Raw genomic sequence first — 23,868 nt, 5'->3', positions numbered from 1 at the left:
CTCTATCAAAATTTCAATGGAAACACTGATCCTCAGAATCATATGGAATTTCAGGGGGCTCCAAATACACCCAAACAATACTGAAAAAGAACGAAGTTAGAAGACTCATGCTTCCCTATTTCAAAATTTGCTATAAAGCTACAGTGATCAAAAGTGTGTGGTATTGGCAAAAGGATAGACATACAACGGATAGAATTGAAAGTCTAGAAATAAACCCAAACATCCATGGCCAAATGATTTTTGACAAAGGTGCCAAGAACATTCAGTGGGGAGGGAGTAGTCTCTTTAACAAATGCTGCTGAGACAACTGGATGGAAAAAGAATGAAGTTGGACCTTATCTTAGTTTCTTAGTACTGCAGTGACACAAATACCACAAGTAGGTGCTTTAAAGAACAGAAATTTATTTTCTCAATGTTTAAGAAGCTAGAAGTCTGAATTCAGGGCACCAGCTCTAGGGGAAAACTTCTTCTCTTTTGGCTGTGGAGGAAGATCCTGTCTCTTTCAGTGTCTGTAGCCCTGGCTTTCCTAGATTCCTTGGTGACCTTCACATGGCATCTATCTTCCCCTGGTTGTTCTTGCTTGCTTGTTTTTGTATTTATGGTGCTTCTTATAGCACTCAGAAGTGATTAGATTTAGAACAAACCCTACACTGATGGCCTCATTAATGTAACAAACAAAACCCTACTTCTAAATAAGAGTACATGCATAGGTATACAAGTTACCCTCAAGTTGATTCTGATTCATGGCACCTGCTTTCTGAAGAAGTTACTAAAAAGTGTGTTCAACCAAAACTAAATCATAAATCAAGAAAGAGGAAGACAATTGAACACAATAAATACAGATTTTACATAGGAGTGAAGTGATAGGAATTCTCAGGACAATGATAGGAAAGCCTAGGATTTCTGCTGTACACCAAAGGTAGAGGACAGTCAATTCACATTAGAGCAGTGAATGTATCTCCAGACTGATACATTGATTACTGTCATCAACTGCATTCTTGCTGACATTATACCAGCCTTGTAACCTGAGGACAAACTGTTCAGGTGAATCTGCCATATTTTTCTCTGATCTAGATTGCCTTCATCATTTCTAATGTTGTTTTTCTCTTCCTCCCATGAGGGCTGCTTAGATAAACTGAAGAAACTCACTTTATCACATAGACGGGTTCTATTTTACTCTACTCCTGAGAGCTGCAGAGAGGCTGTGGTGAGCAGAAAATAAAGAGCTTATAGCAGCCCACTTACTCTGACCGTATTTTACTGGGCATTCAGTCCCTGGCTTCCCAGATGCCCTCAGTAGGGGAAGGACTTACTAATGATTTTGCCCTGTGACTTCCCCATAACTGATGTATAAACACTCAGGGAAACTGAAATTAGACTATGGCCCAGAGATTTTTCTATCTTCTCCCGGGAGTCCTCATCTAATAATGAGAAATTTCTTCTTTTCTTATGTGTCTATATTAGTGTTTACTATTCCATTTTTCTAAACTAGACAATGTATAGGTAAAATATAGAGGGTGGTCTTACATGGGGCTCTTCAAGTAGACCTTGAGAAAATGTTTTGAGTGTACCTCAACTTTATTTTTGAGGTAATCCTTGGAAACACTGGTATAGGATCGAGCAAGTGAGACAGGAAAGGGTAGGCAGCCAATAAAGGATATACTATCCAGCAAATTACCTTTCTGGGTAACTGGAATTCAGTCTTACTAGAGAAAACTCTGGGAGCTAGAGTTATCCCATCTGAGGGTCTAACTTTCTAAGTCAGTATTTGAGGACTGAAGGGCTTGTTAGTTCCCCGGAATTTCTGGCCTGATTTGTGGGCATCAAAGTGGCCAAAGGTATTCCCATGCAAAGAAATTCAGGTGCTGGCAGTTGGAGATTTTCCAGTAAGAGGCAAGGCAGAAGGAGTATGGACAGGACATCAGCAGACCTGCTCTAGGAAGAAAAAACCTTAAAGAAAAGCAAGGGAGTGATCAACCCAAAAGTTAGGAGAGTAGATATTTATATGGGGGCTGACTGGGGGGGAGGAGGTTGTAATGGAAGAGTGTACAGGGGGCTTCTGAGCAGCTGGTGATGTTTTATTATTCTGGCTGGTAGACACATAGTATTATTTCTTTACACTGTACATATAGGTGTCATACACTCTTTTGTAAGCAGGATATATTTCTCATTAAAGTTTTTTTTTTTAATAAGAATGAAAGACAGGTCACACTAAGGATCAAGTAAATATCAGAGATTTATAGATCAAAAAAAAAAAAAATACCTCTTCCCTGCCTGAGTTTGGACAAAACTGGAAGATATATGCAGGAGTCAGAGAGCTGGAAGTCAAAATATTACCTTTATTACTAATAATGTTAATTGAAAAAAATGTAGCCTTTAACTTACAGCCAATTTGACTTGCTGATTCTTTTCTCCGGAATAGATCTTACCAATCAGTTAACTGGCACAAACAGACACGCATAGACCTCCCTGCAGGGTTAAGAGCAGACCGGAACACATCCTTTCTGCACGTGAGCAGGTCTAACAGGAGAATTCAAAGATGGCTGTGCTGCAATTCCTTCTCCGCAGCTCGCCTTTCGGACGAGCCACGCCCCTTCCCTGGGACTGAGTGAATGTGGGCTAGAGAGAAGCCACACGCGTTAATTTAGATGAGATTCTTTCTGTAGAGTTTCACAAAAATTGGGAGTAAGTTTTCCACCTAACAAAAAAAAAAACAAAAAACAGTATACATGTAGAAATTGATGACGATGTTAGCATTTCAAATGAGTGAATTATTCAACAAATGTATTAGTGCCCCTGGCTAACTTGTGCTAAAAAAAAAAACTTGTGCAAATACAGTTAAATCGTATAACTTCCCAGGTCTTATAAAGCAAGGTTCTTTTATGTGTATTATGGTTCAATCAAAAAAATTTTAATAAAAGTATTCATGATACAAGCTAATTTTTATTAAAAAATATACATGTTTGTTCATGTACATATAAATGTATATGCGAATCTGTGGAAGGACATACACTAAAATGTTAGCAGTTATTATCTCTGGAATATCACCTGATGGAAATACAAATGATATTTACCTTCCTTTTAGTTTTCTGTATTATCTTTTTTTTTTTTCTATGTCTTTTTACTTGGCCAAAAAGTAAAACTATTTTTTCTATAAATGTTACATAGCCAATTGCTACTCTTTTATGATCTGAATTAAACTAATAGAAACAATGTTTTAACCTTATAAAAACTATTTAGTTATTTCTCAGCCTCAGAAATGCTGAAAAACAGGTATCATTAGGAATACTTTTTTCTGATACTAGTTAGAATAAGCTTTCTTTCATAGTATATAACAGTGTAAAATTGGGAAGTCACAATCATTTGTTTTATTGTCAATCTTGCACATAATATTATGCCATATGATTTCAGATTTCCTGTTCCTTAGGCTCATTAAAGTTATTCAAGTGAAAAGTGTAAAAATGATCCCCAAACTAAAATTACCAATGTTATTTGTTATCTTCAAATAAGAAACAACTTTGAATTGCCCAATCTCATTGCTAATTTATAACAATTTATATAGAAATTGTTTTATCAGTGAATAAATGTAACAATATATGCCTATATGCTAAACTTCCCAAATTTTCAGTTAAAGGAAAGAAAAGAAAGTTAAATAATTTGATATTCAAAGACATGATTTCTTTCTAAAGTCTCTTACTTCATGATCATGGTAATTGTGCACTTTTCATTTCAGCAAAATATATTAGGTCTTTATTCTGTGCATGACTTTGTTAGATGCTACTAAGTTCATTAAAATAGAAATATTATGAAATGTGAGTTAACGTTCTTACCCTTTAAAAATGTCTTTAGATACCAGAGCTCTTTAATGCCATCATTTTACACTATGAAAATAACAGCTCTAGCAATGAGGTAGTTGCATTTATTAGAACCAGATTGTTTTGATTTTCAGGCAAAAAGAACTCTTTATAAAATCACTTTTCTTTAACTGAAAGTTTAGTAAGTTTAGCATGTGGGAATAGATTGTTACATGTCCACTGATAAAATAATTTCTATACAAGCATTATAAACTAGCAGTGAAAGGGATTGTGGGCATTGTTTTTTATCTGAAGATAAACAGCATTGTCATTTTTAATTTGGAGACCACTGTTGCATTTGCTCATTTGAATAAGTTTAACTAACCTAAGGAACAAAATTTCTCAACCTGTGCATGTGGATTGAGTTTTAAAACAGAAGATGATAACCATACTGTTCCACGAGTTTCTTCAGAACAGCCTGTCATTTTCCCCCCAAATTTATTCTTTTCACATAATAGGTATATCAGAAATTTGACTTGATAAAAATGGAATCAGGTAATTCCAAATAAAAAAGATCTGCGTCTTACATACTTTGGACATGTTGTCAGGAGGGATGAGTCCCTGGAGAAGGACATCATGCTTGGCAGAGTACAGGGTCAGCGGAAAAGAGGGAGACCCTCAACAAGGTGGATTGACACAGTGGCTGCAACAAGAAGCTCAAGCATAACAACGATTTTAAGGATGGCGCAGGACGGGGCAGCGTTTCGTTCTGTTGTGCATAGGGTCGCTATGGGTCCGAACCGACTTGACGGCACCTAACAACAACAACATAATAGGTTACATGTTAACCATAAGTAAAAAATCAAAGTAGATGCCGTCAAGTCAATTCTGACTCACGGAGACTCCATGTGTTTCAAAGTAGAACTGTGCTCCGTAGGGTTTTCAATGGCTGTGATCTTTCAGATCGCCAACATTTTCTTACACTGCCAATCTTTCAGTTTTTAGGTGAGCACTTAACTGTTTTTGCCACCCAGAGACTCCAAAAAGGACCGTATATAACATGATTGTCCAGGTCCATATCACCAAGGCAGCCCTATAATGATAGACTGCTGAGATTATTATACTGCACTTGCATTGGGGTAAACCCAAACTAAAACCAAACCCACTGCCACCCAGTCGATTCCAACTCATAGTGACCCTATAGGACAGAGTAGAACTGCCCCATAGAGTTGCCAAGGAGTGCCTGGTGGGTTCAAACTGCTGACCCTTTGGTTACCAGCTGTAGCACTTAACTACTACATCACGTAGAAGGGAGGAAATTAAGGGTCTGGAAGGATGATAAGGATAATTTTGAGGCATCTCGTAAGTACAAACATATTTGTAGATGGTGATGGTTTGATAACTAAGGATCTCTTAAGGTGTCTTCATAATTTATTTCTTCATCCCCATTATTTCCTTCCTGCCATTGTTGTAAAACAATAGTATGTTTTCCTAAAGAGTCCCTGGGTGGTACAAAATGTTAACATGCTAGGTTGCTAGGTTCCAGTCCACCCAGAGAGGCCTCAGTTAAAAGGCCTGGCAATCTACTTCTGAAAAAAAATCAGCCATTGAAAAACCTATGGAGCACTCAATACAATTGGTTCCTTGGTTTAGATATTCTTCACTATGACAGTATCCACTACGACTAGTTACGTATAACCTAAAATATTGGAATTTGGTTTAAAATAATTTTTACTTTCTGTCTCTTTTTTTAGGCATAATGTCCACTGCTTGGGATTTGTATGATTCTTATAATGCTGTGGAACTTTCATCTTCATCAGTAAAACCATCTAAAATTGAATCTAGTAAGGCAAATATACCCTCGAAAGACCGGGACCAAAGAGTACCAGGGAGTACTACAGAAAAAAGTAAGATTTCATTTGTATCAGTTTTTTTGAATGATTGTTTTCATCTTACGTTTTTTAATAAATTATTTTCTCAGCAGTCACAATGATTTCTTTGTGATGGAGCATTAAAAATACAACTGTTACTCAGAAATAGCACTGTTACTCTTTCATATTGTCTTGGATTCTGAACTGAAAAATTTATTTTTTCTCAAATACCTGCCAGGAGTTTTAAAGGTTCTGTCTTTACTGCTTCTTTACTTGCTCCCAAGCTCTCTTTCATGCATACATGTGGGGTCTGTAATTTTTGGATAACTCAAAAGAAAAGGAATATATACTAGCATTGAGACCACTTGAAATGGAGATAATATACATTATAATGCTGGTTCTTAATTGGGGTGATTTTCCCTCCCCAGGGAATGTTTGGTTGCCATGATTATGTGGGCATCTTATGGATAAGGGTACTGCTAAAAATCCTTCAATACCCAGGACAGCCCCACAACAAAGAATTATCCAGCCAAAATGTCCATACTGCCAATGTTGAGAAACCCTGCATTACACCTTTAGATTTTAGTATTCTAAGTTTTAAGATAAAATGTTATAGCTAAAACCAACACAAAATTGTAATTTTCCAAATATACTTGGTAACTTGAAAGAATTTTTACCGCTATGTCCAGTTATAAGAAGTTTGTTAAATTCTCCTTCTGAATATTTTGGGATTATATTATTTTACTCTCTCAAATCTGGAATTTTGAGTCCTTTTCTTATAAATTGATATTATACATTTAAAGCCTAGTCCTTGCTTCAGAATAGTGATAACTGGGCAAGTTGATTTTAAGGCAATTTTTGTAACTTAAACTAAGTTTGACTCAACGATAAATGTAGCAGTAAATATTTTAAAATATCAAGTTTAAATAGAATTCATAATTTTCAGAGATCAATTATTTTATTTATAACCAAGTATATTTCCTTAGGAGAATATAGTTTTAGAGGACCCTTAATATGGTCTATAATTGTTCTCAAGTTTAATGTATTTTTTTAAATAAAAACTTTAGATATGTCTTCTGTATTCTCTTGTTTGTTTATTTGTTTTCCAATCATACTTGCAGTCATGTAGACTGTAGCCATGTGTTCCTGGAAGATGTTTATAATGAAGATCAGTTTGTTTTCCCAAAGGACAAGGAAAGAGATGACAAAATCATTAGTTATCACTAAAGAAACATTATATTTTGTGGTTTAAGTGTGAATGTCCATGCAGTGAATTGCTTTTAGAAGTTACCAAAAAGAGCTAGAAAAAAATAATTTTATCTCAGACTGAATCTTACATTGGGACATTAGGCTTGGATATGCCTACTCCACTGACTAATAAAAATTGTGATATTAAGGCCATTGACCAATATGAAGGCCATTGACTTTATATCAAGATTGTAAGGTCACTGAGCAACGAAAACATGCAAGTGGAGGTCCCAAATGAAAAATAGGCCTCAATTTGTGGGGCTTTGTTTCATGTATGTATGTGTGTGTTTTTAAACACAAAAAGGGATAATAAAACCATATCTAATAACTAAAACAGAAAGATATATTTTATTTTAGTTTTCATGACCAGTCAAGGAGATAGGGGAGACCAGAACTAGAATAAGGGAAGAAATAGAAAACACAAAATGATGGGTAACAGAGATGAATGATCAGATTTATCAAAAATGTAAAGAACATTTTAGTAAAAACTGTGACTAGATCACCTTTGTTTCAGTTATCTAGTGCTGCTATAACAGAAATACCACAAGTGAATGGCTTTAACAAACAGAAATTTATTCTTTCACAGTCTAGTAGGCTGGGAATCCAAATTCAGGGTGCGAGCTCCAGGGGAAGTCTTTCTCTCTGTGTCAGCTTTGGAGGAAGGGTTTGTCATCAATCTTCCCCTGGGTCAGCTCAGGGACTCTAGGTCTAAAGGATGTGCTCGGCTCCTGACACTGCTTTCTTGGTAATATGAGGTCCCCCTGTCTCTCTGCTGGATTCTCTATTTTATATCTCCAAAGAGATTGACTCAAGATACAACCTAATCTTTATATTGAGTCCTGCCTTATTAATGTAACTACCTCTAATCCTTCCTAATAACATTTTAGAGGTAGGATTTAGAACACATAGGAAAATCACATCAGATGACAAAATGATGGACAGCCACACAATATTGGGAATCATGGACTAGCCAAGTTGACACACATTTTGGGGGGGATACAATTAAATCTATAGCAGCCTCTATGATTTGAGAGCTTATACTGCAAACAAAGAGAAAAAGTTAAATATAATCAGTATTTGGTTTAAGAAGTGTTTCTATTTCACTTAAAGTTTGAATGTACTGGTTGTATTTGACTTTCTATGTGTCATATTCAATGAAAAAAAAAGGGCGATAATTTTTGTCTTTGAATGTAAAGTAATATCGCAGTTCACAGTGGAAAAATATATTCCCTCAGAGATTTTTTTTTCTTTTAAAATAAGACTTTAGATTATTTTTTATAGTTAATAGACTTTTTTTAGTACAGTTTTAGATTTACAGGAAAATCAACTAGATGGTATAGAGAATTCCATATACCCATTCCATCTCTATCCTCCTGCCCATGGCACCCAGTTTTCCCTATTATTAACATTTTACATTAGTGTGGTACATTTGTTACAATTGAAGAATTAATATTGATACATTATTATTAACTAAAATCCATAGCTTACATTAGGGTTCACTCCTTGTGCTACACAGCCCTATAGGTTTTGACAAATGCATAATATCTTGTGTCCGCCATTATAGTTTCATACTGAGTAGTTTCATCACTCTCAAAATCCACTGTGCTCCACCTATTCCACTCTTCCCCCCTCCATGAACACCTGCATCTTCTCTCTTTTCATAGCTATCAATTATTAAGGAGCCCTTGTGGTGCAGTGATTAAAGCTCTTGGCTGATAACCAAAAGGTCAGCACAGTTTGAGCCCACCACCCACTCTGTAGGAGAAAGATGTGGCGGTCTGCTTTGATAAAGATTACAGCCTTGGAAACCTTTTGGGGCAGTTCTACTCTGTCGTATAAATTTTTATATTGTTTGCCCTAGAGTTTGCAATATACATTTACAGCTAATCTAAATCCACTTTCAAACAACACTATACTACTTCATGGGTAGTGCAGGTACCTTATAACAGTCTTTCCAATTCCTCCCTCCTATCTCTTATAACACTGCTACCATTCATTCCACTTATCCATATGCTGTATTCAACCAATAACTCACTACTGTTATCACTTTGAATGAACAGTTATCAGGTCAATTTGGAATAAGAAAACAAAATATTTTATTTTACCATTATTCCTTCTCTGACTCTCTTTTTTAAGTAGATTCTGATTTTTGACCTAAATCACTTTACTTCTCTCTTTTAACATTTCTTGCAAGGTAGATCTACTAGTGACAAATTTTCTCAGTCTTTGAGAATATCTTTATTTCACCTTCACCTTTTGAAGGATAATTTCACTGGGTGCAAGATTCTAGGTTGGTGTTTTTTTTTTTTTTTTTTTTTTAACACTTTAAATATTTTGTGCCACTCTCCAATAATTCTTATCCTTATTTCTCTCTGGCTTCTTTTTTTCTGTCATTAAGTTCAGCTCCACCCTCATTCTCCTTTCCTTCTGGGATTCTGATAATATGAATATTAGATCTTTTGTTATAGTCCCACAGGTCCCTGAGGCTCTGTTCTTTTTTTTTTTCCAGACTATATTCTCTATGTTTTTCACATTGGGTAATTTCTATTATTCTCTCTTCAAGTTTACTGATTGTTTCCTTTGCCCTTCCTATTCTGCTGTTGAGCTCAACCATTGAGGTTTTTATATTTTTTCAGTTCTAAAATTACCATTTGGATCAGCAAAACATCTCACAACAAGGATGAACCTGGAGGGCATTATGCTGAGTGAAATTAGTCCATCGCAAAAGGACAAATATTATATGAGACCACTATTATAAGAACTCAAGAAAAGGCTTAAATACAGAAGAAAGCATTCTTTGATGGTTATGAGGGTTGGGGTGCGGGGAGGAGAATTTGCTAGATAGTAGACAAGTATCATCTTTGGTGAAGTGAAGGACAGCACATAATACAGGGGAAGTCAGCATAACTGGACCAAAGCAAAAGGTAAGAAGTTTCCTGAACACATTCAAACCCTTTGAGGGACAGAGTAGCTGGGGCTAGGACCTGGGGACTACAGTTTTGGGGACATCGAGGTCAATTGGCATAACAAAGTTAATTAAGAAAATGTTCTGCACCCTGCTTTGGTGAGTAGCATCTGGAGTCTTAAAAACTTGAAAGCACCCCCTAAGATGCATCAATTGGTCCCAGCCCACTTGGAGCAAAGGAGAATGAAGAACACCAAAGACACAAGGAAAATACTAGCCTAAAGGACTAAAAAAAAAGACCATATGAATCAGAGACTCCACTAGCCTGAGACCAGAAGAACTAGATGGTGCCCAGATACCACCAATGAGCGCCCTGACAAGGAACACAACAGAGAGTCCTGGACAGAGCAGGAGAAAAATGTAGAACAAACTTCAAATTCATGTAAAAAGACCAGACTTAATAGTTTGACAGAGACTGGAGGAACCCCCGAAAGTATGTCCCCCGGATGCTCTGTTAACCCAGAACGAAAACCATTCCCAAAGCCCACTCTTCAGACAAAGATTACATAGGACTATAAAACAAAAAATAATACACATGAGGAGTGTGCTTCTTAATTCAATCAGATACACAAGCCAAATGTCCAGAGGTAGGAAGGGGCAGGAACTAGTTGAATGGACACAAGAAAAGAAGGAAAAAGAAAGAGAGAGAGAGACAGAGAGAGAAAGAAAGAAAAAGAAAGAAAGAAAGAAAAAGAGAGAGAGAAAGAAAGAAAGGAAGGAAGGAAGAAAGAAAGAAAGACGAGAAATAAAAATTACCATTTGGTTCTTTCTTTTGTTGAGACTTTCTATTTCTTTGATATTTTCTGATTTATTTCAAGTGTGCTCATAAATATTTGTTGAAGTGTTTTTATGATGACTGCTTTAAATTGCCACATAATTCTCACAACTTTATCACTCAGTGTTGGTGTCTATTGATTGTCTTTTTTCATTAAGTTGAGATTATGGTGGTTGATTTTTTATTGAAACCTGACCATCTTGGGTATTACATTATGAGAGCCTGGGTCTTATTTGAACCTCACATTTTAGCTGGCTTTGTTTTGTACAACTTCAGCAGGGAAAGTGGAGGGCACTGCCTCATTATTGCCAAGTGGAGTTAGAAGTCTGGGTTACCCACCTGGCCTCCACTGACACCTGGAGAAGGGAGTCTCCTCATTACTGCTGGCCAGAGGTGGGAGTTCTAGCTCTCCACTAGACTTTCATTGATACCTCTCTGGCTGGGAGAGATAGGAGTGCCTCATTATTGCTCGGCATGTGGCCTCCTCTGACGCAACACATGGGAGGTTGGTCTCATTACTATTTGGCGATGATGAAAGTCATGGCTCTCTACCAGTCTAACTCTGACCATTCCAGTGGGAAGGGGGAGGGGCAAGAGTGGAATTCTAGGCTCCCAAGTGATCGCTCCACTAACACCACAAAGAGGAGACTTTTGTTATTTCTGGTAGGAGTGAAAGTCCTGTCTCCCTACTCAGACTTGTCTGACACCACCCACTAGTGGAGGCAAGGGCTGGTTGGCATGCCTTGTTTCAGCCTAGAAAGAGCCGAAGTCTAAGCTGACAACTCAGCCTTTGCTGGAGTGGGTGAGGGTGAGCCACAACTTTTTCTGTGGTGTTTGGCTGGAGTAGAGTGGTTATTGTTTAAAAGTTTTCTGTCTTTCTAGGCCACCCCCTTCCTGGCAAGAGAGAGCAGGCTTCTGTAGAGGTTTTTCTTTGTCTTTCCAGTTGGTGTTTCCAGGTTGCTAGGCTTCTTCAGTTCCATGTCTGGGGTACATGAGGCCAAAAGAAAACCCAGAGAACACATCATTGAGTCATTTCCTTGCATTCTGAGGTCACTAGCTGCTCTGCTTCGTTCCACCTTTTAGATACTTCTTATGTTTGTTTTCCACATAACACCTAGGGTTTTTAGTTATATTTAGCAGGAGAAATAGGAAAAAGCTAATGTACTCCGTCTTCACAGAAACAAAGTTACTTTGATTCTGTTTTGAAAATAAGAGTTTACTAAGTAGTGTGAGAGAATAATGCCCCGCACAAAGATGCCCGTACCCCAATCCCTGTAAACCGTGAATATGTTACCTTATATGGCAAAAGAGACTTTGCAGATATGACTACATTAAGGGCCTTGAGATAGGAGATTATCACAGGTTATCTCAGGACGTGGTCCAACCTCATGAGTCCTTAAAAGTGGAGAATCTTTCTGCACAGTAATCAGAAAGAGATGTAACTGCAAAAGAAGGGCGAGAAAGATGCAACATTGCTGGCTCTGAAGGACAAAGGATGTGGATGGCCTCTAGCTGGAAAAGGCAAGGAAACAAATTCTTTTCTAAAGCCTTCAGAAAGGATCATAACCCTGTTGACTTCTTCATTTCAGCTCACTGACACCTATATCAGACTTTTAACCTATAGAACTGTAAGATAATAAATCTGCGTTATTTTTTTAAAATAATTTTTATTGTGCTTTAAGTGAAAGTTTACAAATCAAGTCAGTCTCTCACATAAAAACTTATATACACCTTACTACATACTCCCAATTACTCTCCCCTCAATGAGACAGCCCGCTCCCTCCTTCTAGTCTCTCTTTTCATGACCATTTTGCCAGCTTCTAACCCCCTCTACCCTCCCGTCTCCCCTCCAGACAGGAGATGCCAACATAGTCTCAAGTGTCCACCTGATACAAGTAGCTCACTCCTCATCAGCATTCCTCTCCAACCATTGTCCAGGCCAATCCATGTCTAATGATTTGGCTTCAGGAATGGTTCCTGTCCTGGGCCAACAGAAGGTTTGGGGACCATGACTGCCGGGGTCCTTCTAGTCTCAGTCAGACCATTAAGTCTGGTCTTTTTATGAGAATTTGGGGTCTGCATCCCACTGTTCTCCTGCTCCCTCAGGAGTTCTCTGTTGTGCTCCCTGTCAGGGCAGTCATCGGTTATGGCTGGGCACCATCTAGTTCTTCTGGTCTCAGGATGATGTAGTCTCTGGTTCATGTAGCCCTTTCTGTCTCTTGGGCTCATAATTACCTTGTGTCCTTGGTGTTCTTCATTCTCCTTTGATCCAGGTGGGTTGAGACTCATTGATGCATCTTAGATGGCCGCTTGCTAGCGTTTAAGACCCCAGACGCCACTCTTCAAAGTGGGATGCAGAATGTTTTCTTAATAGATTTTATTATGCCAGTTGGCTGAGATGTCCCCTGAAACCATGGTCCCCAAACCCCTGCCCCTGCTTCACTTACCTTCGAAGCATTCAGTTTATTCAGGAAACTTCTTTGCTTTTGGTTTAGTCCAGTTGTGCTGACCTCCCCTGTATTGAGTATTGTCCTTCCCTTCACCTAAAGTAGTTCTTATCTACTATCTAATTAGTAAATACTCCTCTCCCACCCTCCCTCCATCCCCCCTCTCTTAACTGCAAAAGGATGTGCTCTTCTCAGTTTAAACTATTTCTCAAGATCTTATAATAGTGGTCTTATACAATATTTGTCCTTTTGCAACTGACTAATTTCACTCAGCATAATGCCTTCCAGGTTCCTTCACGTTATGAAATGTTTCACAAAATCTGTGTTATTTTTTGCCACTAAGTTTGTGGTAATTTGTAACAGCAGTAATAAAAAATTAATAATATTCCTATAAAGCAATCATCAAATCATACCTTTATCTAGAGACCAGTTGTCTTAGTTATCTAGTGCTGATATAATGGATATACCACAAGTGGATGGCTTTAACAAATAGAAGTTTATTTTCTTACAGTTTAGAAGGCTAGAAGTCTGAATTCAGGGTGCTAGCTCCAGAGGAAAGCTTTCTCTCTCTATCAGCTTTGTGGGGAGGTCCTTGTCATCAATCTTCCCTTGTCTAGGAGCTTCTCAGCATGGGGATCTTCAGCCCAAAGTATGCACTCCCTTCCTGGTTCTTCGTTCTTGGTGGCGTGAGGTCCCCCACCTTTCTGCTTGCTTCTCCCATTTGTATCTCCAAAGAGATTGACTCAAGACACAATCTAATCTTGTAGATTGTTTCCTGCCTCATTAACATAATTGCCTCTAATCCTGTCTCATTAATGTCATAGAGGTAGGATTTACAACACATAGGAAAATCACATAAGGTGATAAAATGGTGGACAATTGCAATACTGGGAATCATGGCCTAGCCAAGTTGACATACATTTTGGGGGGACATAAATCAATCCATAACACCAGTAATAATCTTATTTTAACTTGAATAAAAAATTGCAGATATAGAAATTACCTCATGAAGTTTATCCTTGCTTATCTTCTGAAAAACAGTATATTTTTGGATGGTTAAGAATTCCAAAATGAGAACATATGTGTGTCTTGCATGTGCTTGATACATAAAAGATATTCAAGAAATGTCTACTGAAATTGTTGAACCGAAGTAAAATATATGGAAATCGGGAAATGCCATATCTTAACTCTTTAGAGTGCATAAGCCATGTAGTGATACTTGGATTATTTTATCACTATGCGTTATGGTTGTATTTTGCAGATAGTGAAGCAAGTTCTCTAATGGATATTGAAAATGTAATTCTTGCTAAAATCCATGAAGATGAAGAAGACCACTCAGAAGCAATATTAAAATCTGACAAATTTCATCAAGACTTATTTTTTATGGAACGGGTTTTAATGGAAAATGTATTTCAGTCCAAGCTTGCAGCTTATCGTCAGCTTCCTGTTTTAAAAGGTATTTTTTAAAAAATGACATGTAGATAAGCTCAAATAATTAAAAAAATAAATTACTACATATTTTTAAAAGTAATCTTCAGGCTGGATTAAACTTATCAACAGATAGGTTTATATACTTTTAGCACTAAACATGCGAGTAGCCATAAGCCCCGGACTAGGGAGCTGACACAGGGTGATGTAGTTTATTAGTTTCAAAACTTCATAACCACCTATGACTTTTTCCTCCTCTTTGTCCCTGCATTTAGTTCATTGCTTACTTCTATAGTTTCTGTAATATTCTTCTTTTCTTTTTTTAATTTTATGGTGCTTTAGGTGAAAGTTTATAGCTTAAGTTAATTTCTCATTCAAAAGTTTATACACATATCGTTTTTTGACATTGGTTGCAATTCCCACAATATGCCAGCATGCTCTTCCTTTCTACCTGGGGTTCCCTGTGTCCATTCATCCAGTTCCTGTCCCTTCCTGCCTTCTTGTCTTGCTTTTGGACAGGAGTTGCCCATTTGATCTCGTATATTTGATTAAACTAAGAAGCATGTTCCTCACATGTGTTTTTTGTTTCATAGGCCTGTCTAATTTTTGCCTGAAAAGTGGGCTTCGAGAATGGTTTCGGTTCTGAGTTAGCAGGGTGTCTGGGGGCCATAGTCTCAGGGGTTCCTCCAGTCTCTGTCAGATCAGAAATTCTGGTCTTTTTTCACGAATTTGAATTCTGTTCTACATTTTTCTCCCGTTCTGTCTGGGACTCTCTTGTGATCCCTGTCAGAGCGGTTGGTGGTTGTAGCTAGGCACCATCTAGTTCTTCTTGTCTCAGGTTGGTGGAGTCTCTGGTCCATGTGGACCTTTAGTCCTTTGGGCTAATATTTTCTTTGTGTCTTTGGCTTTCTTCATTCATTCTTGCTCCTGATGGGGTGAGACCAGTGGAATACCTTAGATAGCTGCTTGAAAGCTTTTAAGACTCCAGATGCTCTTCAGCAAAGTAGGATGTAGAACATTTTCTTTATGAATGATGTTATGCCAATTGATCTAGATGTCCCCTGAGACTATGGTCTCCAGCCCCCAACCCCAGCTACTCGGTCCTTCAAAGTGCTTGGATGTGTCTAGGCAACTGCTATGCCTTTTTCCATTTGTGGTGACTTACCCTATATTGTGTGTTGTCCTTCCCTTTAAAAGATGACATTTGTTTACTATCTAGTTAGTAGTCCACAACCTTTTCAGCATTTGTTATTTTGTGTTTTTTGGATTAGTGCCAGTACTGTTGGGATGAGATAGTATCTCATTGTAGTTTTGATTTGTATTTATTAATGGCTAATGATCATGAGCATTTTCTCAGGCCTGTTATCTGCCTGAATGTCTTCTTTGGTGAAGTTTCTGTTCATATCCTTTGCTCATTTTTTAATTGGATTATTTGTCTTTTTGTTATTTAGATTGTCTTAGTCATCTAGTGCTACTATAACAGAAATACCACAAGTGGATGGCTAAAATGAGGAGAAATTTATCCTCTCACAGTCTGGGAGGCTAGAAGTCCAAATTCAGGGTGCCAGCTCTCGGGAAGGCTTTCTGTCGCTGTTAGCTCTGGAGGAAGGTCCTTGTCATCAACCTTCCTCAGTTGAGGAGCTTCTCAGTGCAGGGACCCTGGATCCAAAGTGTGCACTATTCTCCTGGCTCTTGTTTCTTGGTGGTATGAGACCCCTGTGTCTCTCTGCTTGCTTCTGTCTTTTATATTTCAAAAGAGATTGATTTAAGACATAACCTAACCTTGTAGATCGAATCCTGCCTCACTAACATAACTGATGCTAATCCCACCTCATTAACATCAGAGAGGTAGGATTTACAACACATAGGAAAATCAGATCAGCTGAAAAAATGGTGGACAGTCACACAGGACTGGAAACCATAGCCCAGCCAAATTGACACACATTTTTGGGAGACACAATTCAATCCATGACAGAGGTGCTGAAGTATTTTGTAGATTTTAAAGACTAGACCCTTGTTGGATATGTTGTAGTCAAAAAGTTTTTCCCAGTCTGTAGGTTCTCTTTTTACTCCTTTGGTGAAGTCTTTTGATGACCATATTGTTGTTGTTAGATGCCTTGAAGTTATTTCCAGCTCATAGCAACCCTATGTACAACAGAACAAAACACTGCTCGGTCCTGAGCCATCCTCACTATTGCTGTCATGCTTGAGCCTGTTGTTGCAGCCACTGTATCAATCCGTCTTGTTGAGGGTCTTCCTCTTTTTCACTGACTCTCTAAAAAAAAATTCTTCTTCAGTGGCTGGTCCCTCCTGATAACATGTCCAAAGTATGTGAGGTGAAATCTCACCATTCTTGCCTCTAATGTGCGTTCTGCCTGTATGTCTTCCAAGACAGACTTATTCATTCTTCTGGCAGTCCATTGTACATTCAATCAATATTCTTCGCAAACACCATAACTCAAAGGCATCAATTGTTCTTCAGCCTTCCTTATTCATTGCCCAGCTTTTCACATGCATATGTTGTTAGTTGTTGTTAGGTGCCGTCAAGTCGTTTCCGACCCATAGCGACCCTATGCACAACAGAACGAAACACTGCCCAGTCCTACGCCATCCTCACAATCCTTGTTATGCTTGAGCTCATTGTTGCAGCCATTGTGTCAATCCACCTCACTGAGGGTCTTCCTCTTTTCCGCTGACCCTGTACTCTGCCAAGCATGATGTCCTTCTCCAGGGACTGACCCCTCCTGACAACATGTCCAAAGTATGTAAGATGCAGTCTCGCCATCCTTGCCTTTAAGGAGCATTCCGGCCACACTTCTTCCAAGGCAGATTTGTTCGTTCTTTTGGCAGTCCATGGTACATTCAATATTCTTCGCCAGCACCACAATTTAAAGGCGTCAACTCTTCTTCGGTCTTCCTTATTCATTGTCCAGCTTTCACATGCATATGATGTGATTGAAAATACCATGGCTTGGATCAGGCTCACCTTAGTCTTCAGGGTGACATCTTTGCTCTTCAACACTTTGAAGAGGTCCTTTGCAGCAGATTTGCCCAGTGCAATGTGTCTTTTGATTTCTCGACTGCTGCTTCCATGGCTGTTGATTGTGGATCCAAGTAAAATGAAATCCTTGACAACTTCAACCTTTTCTCCATTTATCATGATGTTGCTTATTGGTCCAGTTGTGAGGATTTTTGTTTTATGTTGAGGTGTAATCCATACTGAAGGCTGTGGTCTTTGATCTTCATTAGTAAGTGCTTCAAGTCCTCTTCACTTTCAGCAAGCAAGGTTGTGTCGTCTGCATAATTCAGGTCGTTAATGAGTCTTCCTCCAATCCTGATGCCCCGTTCTTCTTCATATAGTCCAGCTTCTCGTATTATTTGTTCAGCATACAGATTAAACAGGTATGGTGAAAGAATACAACCCTGATGCACACCTTTCCTGACTTTAAACCAATCTATATCCCCTTGTTCTGTCTGAACAACTGCCTGTTGATCTATGTAAAGGCTCCTCATGAGCACAATTAAGTGTTCTGGGATTCCCATTCTTCACAGTGTTATCCATAGTTTGTTATGACCCACACAGTCGAATGCCTTTGCATAGTCAATAAAACACAGGTAAACATTCTTCTGGTATGCTCTGCTTTCAGCCAGGATCCAGCTGACATCAGCAATGATATCCCTGGTTCCATGTCCTCTTCTGAGACCAGCCTGAATTTCTGGCAGTTCCCTGTTGATATATTGCAGCAGCCGTTTTTGAATGATCTTCAGCAAAATTTTGCTTGCGTCTGATATTAATGATATTGTTCTATGATTTCCACATTCAGTTGGATCATCTTTCTTGGGAATAGGCATAAATATGGATCTCTTCCAGTCAGTTGGCCAGGAAGCTGTCTTCCATATTTTTTGGCATAGACGAGGGAGCATCTCCAGCGCTGCCTCTGTTTGTTGAAACATCTCAATTGATATTCCATCAATTCCTGGAGCCTTGTTTTTCTCCAGTGCCTTCGGAGCAGCTTGGACTTCTTCCTCCAGTACTATAGGTTCCTGATCATATGCCACCTCTTGAAATGGTTGAATACAACTAATTCTTTTTGGTATAATGACTCTTTGTATTCTTTCCATCTTCTTTTGATGCTTCCCACTTCGTTTAATATTTCACCATGGAATCCTTCACTATTGCAACTCGAGGCTTGAATTTTTTCTTCAGTTCTTTCAGCTTGAGAAACGCCGAGCGTGTTCTTCCCTTTGGGTTTTCCATCTCCAGCTCTCTGCACATGTCATTATAATACTTTACTTTGTCTTCTTGAGAGGCCCTTTGAAATCTTCTGTTCAGTTCTTTTACTTCATCAATTCTTCCTTTTGCTTTAGCTGCTCGACGCTCAAGAGCAAGTTTCAGAGTCTCCTCTGACATCCATCTTGGTCTTTTTCTTTCCTGTCTTTTCAATGATATGCATATGAGACAATTGAAAACACCATGGCCTGGGTCAAGCTCACCTTATTCCTTAAGGTGACATCTTTGCTTTTTAACACTTTAAAGAGGTCTTTTGCAGCAGATTTGCCAAATGCAATGCATCATTTGATTTCTTGACTGCTGCTTCTGTGGGCATTGATTGTGGTTCCAAGTCAAATGAAATCGTTGACAACTTCAATGTTTTCTCCATTTATCATCATGTCGTTTATTCATTCAGTTGTGAGCATTTTTGTTTTCTTTATATTGAGGTATGATCCATTACTGAAGGCTGTGGTCTTTGATCTTCATCAGTAAGTACTTCAAGTCCTCTTCACTTTCAATAGGCAAGGTTGTGCATTTGCATATCACAGGTTGTTAATGAGTCTTCCTCCAATCCTGAAACCCCATTCTTCTTCATATATTCCAGGTTCTCTGATTATTTGCTCAGCATACAGATTAAATAAGTATGGTGAAAGGATACAACCTGATACACACCTTTCTTATTTTTAAACCATGAAGTATATTCTCTTGCTCTGTTTCAATGACTGACTCTTGATCTAAGTACAGGTTCCTCATGAGCACAATTAGGTGTCCTGGAATTCTCATTCTTTGAAATGTTATCCATAATTTCTTATGATCCACATGGTTGAATGCCTTTACATAGTCACTAAAACGGAAGTAAACATCTTTCTGGTATCCTCTGCTTTCAGCCATGATCCATCTGACAGGAGCTCCCAGTTATGTGGTTTCTCTTTTGTGTTTGTGCTTTGTTAGTTATTATTTGTATACTATTTATGCCATGTATTAGGGCCCCTAGTGTTGTCCCTATTCTTTCTTCAATGATCTTTATCATTTCAGATTTTATATTTAGGTCTTTGGTCAATTTTGATTTAGTTGTTGTTTAGGATGTGAGGTATGGATCTTGTTTAATTTTTTTTGGAGATGGACATCCAGTTATGCCAGCACTGTTTCTTGACACAACTCTCTTTTTCCTATCTAATGGACTTTGGCCCTTTGTCAAATATTAACTGATCGTAGATGAATGGATTTACATCTGCGTTCTCAATTCTGTTCCACTGGTCTATGTGTCTGTTGTTGTGCCAGTACCAAGCTGTTTTGACTATCATGGCTGTACAATAAGGTCTAAAATCAGACAGTGTGAGGCCTCCAACTTTGGCCTTCTTTACTAATGCTTTACTTACCTGGGGCCTCTTCCCTTTCCATATGAAGCTGGTGATTTGTTTCTCCATCTTGTTAAAGAATATTGTTGGAATTTCGATCGGGATTGCGTTGTACCTGTCGATCTCTTTGGGTAGAATTGACATTTTCACAATGTTGAATCTTCCTATTCATGAGCGTGGTAAGTTTTTCTACTTATATAGGTCTCTCTTAGTTTCTTGCAATAGTGTTTTGTAACTTTCTCTGCATAGGTCTTTTAAGTCCCTGGTTAGATTTATTCCTAAATGCTTTATCTTCTTGGGGCTATTTTAAATGATATTGATTTGGTGATTTCCTTTTCAAAGTTCTCTTTGTTAGTGTAGTGTTAGAGGAATTAAACTGAATTTGGTATGTTAATCTTGTATTCTGCTGCTTTGCTGAAATCTTCTATTAGTTCCAATAGCTTTCTTGTGGATTCTTTGGGGTTTTCTGTGTATAAGATCATGTCATCTGCAAGTGGAGATACTTTTACTTCTGCCTTACCAATCTGGATGCCCTTTATTTCTTTATCTAGCCTAATTACTCTGGCTGGGACCTCCACCACAATGCTGAATAAGAGTGGTGGTAATGGGCATCCTTGTCTGGTTCCCATTCTCAATGGGAATGCTTTTAGTCTCTCTCATTTAGGATGATGCTGGCTGTTGGCTTTGTATAAATGCTCTTTATTATGCCGAGGAATTTTCCTTCTATTCCTATTTTGCTGAGATTTTTTATCATGAATGGGCGTTGGACTGGTCAAATGCCTTTTCTGCATTGACTGGTAAGATCATGTATTTCTTTTGTTTTATTTATGTGGTGGATTACATTGATTGATTTTCTAATGTTGAACCATCCCTGCATACCTGGTATGAATCCTACTTAGTCATGATGTATTACTTTTTTTGATATGCTCTTGAATTCTATTGTTGAACAAAAATTCTATGCTAGAATTTTGTTGAGAATATTTGCATCTATGTCCATGAGGGATATTGTTATGTAGTTTTCTTTTTTTGTGGTGTCTTTGCCTTTTGTATCAGATTATGCTGGTTTCATAGAATGAGTTCAGGAGTATTCCTTCCTTTTCTATGCTCTGAAAAAGCTTGAGTAGTATTGGTGTTAGCTCTTCTCTAAAAGTTTGGTAGAATTCTCCAGTGAAGTCTTCTGGATCGGGGCTTTTTTGTTGTTATTGTTGGGATTTTTTTTTTTTTTAATTACCTCTTTAATCGCTTCTTTTGTTATGGGTCTGTTTAGTTTTCTACCTCAGTTTGTGTTAGTTTAGGTAGGTAATATGTTCTTAGAAATTTGTCCATTTCTTCTAGGTTTTCAAATCTGTCAGAATACAGTTTTTTATAGTATTCTGTTATGATCCTTTTTATTTCAGTTGGGTCTGTTGTGATGTCACCCGTCTCATTTCTTATGCGGGTTATTTGCATAAGAATTTGTTTTTCTTTTGTCAGCTTGGCCAAAGGTTTGTCGACTATGTTGATCTTTTCAGAGGACCAGTTTTTGGTTGTTGGTTCTTTCAATTGTTTTTCTATTCTCTATTTCATTTATTTCTGCTCTGATCTTTATTATTTCCTTTCTTCTGGTGCCTGAGGGCTCCTTTTGCTGCTGCCTTTCTATTTGTTCAAGTTGTAGGGTTAATATTTTGATTTTGGCCCTTCTTTTTCAATGGGTGCGTTTATTGCTATAAATTGACTTCTAGGTATTGCTTTTGCTCTGTCCCAAAGGTTTTGGTAAGATGTATTTTCATTCACTTTTGATTCTATGATTTTTTGTTTCTGTTTCTTCATTTCTTGATTTGCTTCTGTTTGTGTTCTTGATTTCTGCCTTTGCTTATTGTGTAGTAGGTTCTTGCTTTGTTTTGTTTTGATATGCCCAAATGGGTTGCATGAGTGAGCTAGCTTGATTTTTTTTGCCTTTGGAGTTCTGATGTCCTGCCCCAGATGGCTAAAGCTGTTATCAGGTATATCAGTCTAGGAGTCCATTCACTTTTCTTACATGAATTCAGCTCAGGTGTCCAGGTAGCTGATCATCAAGTGTGTGGTACAGGCTCTGTTCTACAGTCTTAGAGGGGCAAGGGTGATTGGTGTAGGTACCAGTATCTGGTTGCATCAGGGGTCACGCTCTGAACAAAGCAGGGGGCTGAGAATCGTCCCCCACGTTTCTCTGACGAAAGCATGTCGCTGTACCCTAGAGCATACAGGTGGGTGGGTTCTGTAGACGGACCATGGGCACCCAATGTTTTTGGTTCTAAGGACTGGGAGGTAGCAGTTATCCTTGGACCCCTGTTGCGGGTGGCTGGGTGACCTGAGTGGAGCTACTAGTCCTTAGGCCCCTGAAGTGGGTAGGTGAGGACCCTGTTTAATAGGCAAAGCAATGTCAAACATCAAACACCCACCTCTCCCCCGCACAGCTGAAACTGCTGGAGTCTGCCAACACGGGCCTGTTCTCCTGAAATAGGCCCACACAGGTCCATGCAGAGGGGAAAGGTACTCAAAGTCCATGGACTGTTTATCCCTGGACAGGAGCCAGTTCTGTCCTGAGCTCCTGCGGTTAGTGGAGCTGGCAAATTATCTTTTCCCCCAACTGCAAATTTTTTCGTTCTTCAAGGCCGAGAGGATGGCTCTAGGCACTCAACAGGGCCTATCTCAGGCCCAGGGGAGTCAGCCACTGAAGCCGGCTTGGGAGCAGAGGGTGAGGGGGGAGGACTGTAAAATATACGCAAGTACTTAACTTTTGCCAAGAGTGCCATTCTTCTCTGATTCCAGAGGTGTGAGTGAGTAGGCTGTGTGGCTGGCTGCTTCTCCCGGAGGAAACTGCAGCCGAATGCTAGTACCAGCCCGCTGCAGCCGCTCCTGGGAATGGTGCCTGAGGGCTTCCCACGATTCAGGTCGGGTAACTCCTCTCCACTTCTGAACCATCTCTTCCTCCCCCTGCCCCTCAGTTCATTTTCTAAGATTGCCTTTGATGTTTGGGACTCCTAGCTTGTCATAAATATACTTGTTTCACTTGCTTTTTTGGGTCTTTGTTGTAAAGAGGGCTCGCCAGAAGCGCCTGTCTTTTCTGCCATCTTGGATCCGCCTCCTCCCTTGATTTCTATTTTTATGGCGTTATGATCAGAGAAGATGCTTTGTATTATTTCCATATATTGGATTCTGTTAAGGCTTTGTTTGTGAACTAAAATGTGGTCTATTCTGGACAATGTTCCATGTGTGTTGAAAAAGAATATATACTTTGTTGCAGTTTGGTGGAGTGTTCTGTATATGTCTATGAGGTTGAGTTGTTTTATTGTGGCATTTAGATTTGTGTTTTTATTGGGTTTCTTTCTAAATGTTCTGTCCTTCACTGAAAGTGGTGTGTTGAAGTCTCCTACTATTATTGTGGAACTGTTTATTTCTCTTTGCATTGCTGTTAGAGTTTGTTTTATGTATTTTGGAGCACTGTCATTAGGTGCATATGTATTTATTATGGTTATGTCCTCTGCTATAAAAAAAACTGCTATATTGACCCTTTAATCATTATATAGTGTCCAGCCTCCTCCTTTATGGTGGATTTTGCTTTAAAGTCTATTTTATTGGAGATTATTATTGCCACTCCAGATCTTTTTTGATTATTGCTTGTTTGATATATTTTTTCTATCCTTTGAGTTTTAGTTTGTTTATGTCTTTGTGTCTGAATTGTGTCTCTTGT

At 38.6% G+C, this 23,868-nt stretch overlaps 1 protein-coding gene across 3 annotated transcripts in view; it reads left to right on the top strand.

Moving 5' to 3' along the window:
• The window catches only part of DNAI4 (dynein axonemal intermediate chain 4), a 107,832-nt gene that overhangs the window by 44,547 nt on the left and 39,417 nt on the right, over positions 1 to 23,868 (top strand). For all 3 annotated transcript variants that reach the window (XR_007516678.1, XM_049879526.1, XM_049879527.1), the window contains exons 7-8: positions 5,549 to 5,701; positions 14,362 to 14,556. Coding sequence is in view for 2 of the 3 variants with exons in the window: in XM_049879526.1 (XP_049735483.1) it covers positions 5,549 to 5,701; positions 14,362 to 14,556 (348 nt within the window). In the remaining variant the exon portion in view is untranslated. The remainder of the gene's footprint in view (positions 1 to 5,548; positions 5,702 to 14,361; positions 14,557 to 23,868) is intronic.

This window comes from Elephas maximus, chromosome 3 (genome assembly GCF_024166365.1).
Source record: "Elephas maximus indicus isolate mEleMax1 chromosome 3, mEleMax1 primary haplotype, whole genome shotgun sequence".
NCBI lineage: Eukaryota > Metazoa > Chordata > Mammalia > Proboscidea > Elephantidae > Elephas > Elephas maximus.
Note: the sequence above shows the minus strand (reverse complement) of the source record. Positions and strands in the feature narration are given on the sequence as shown.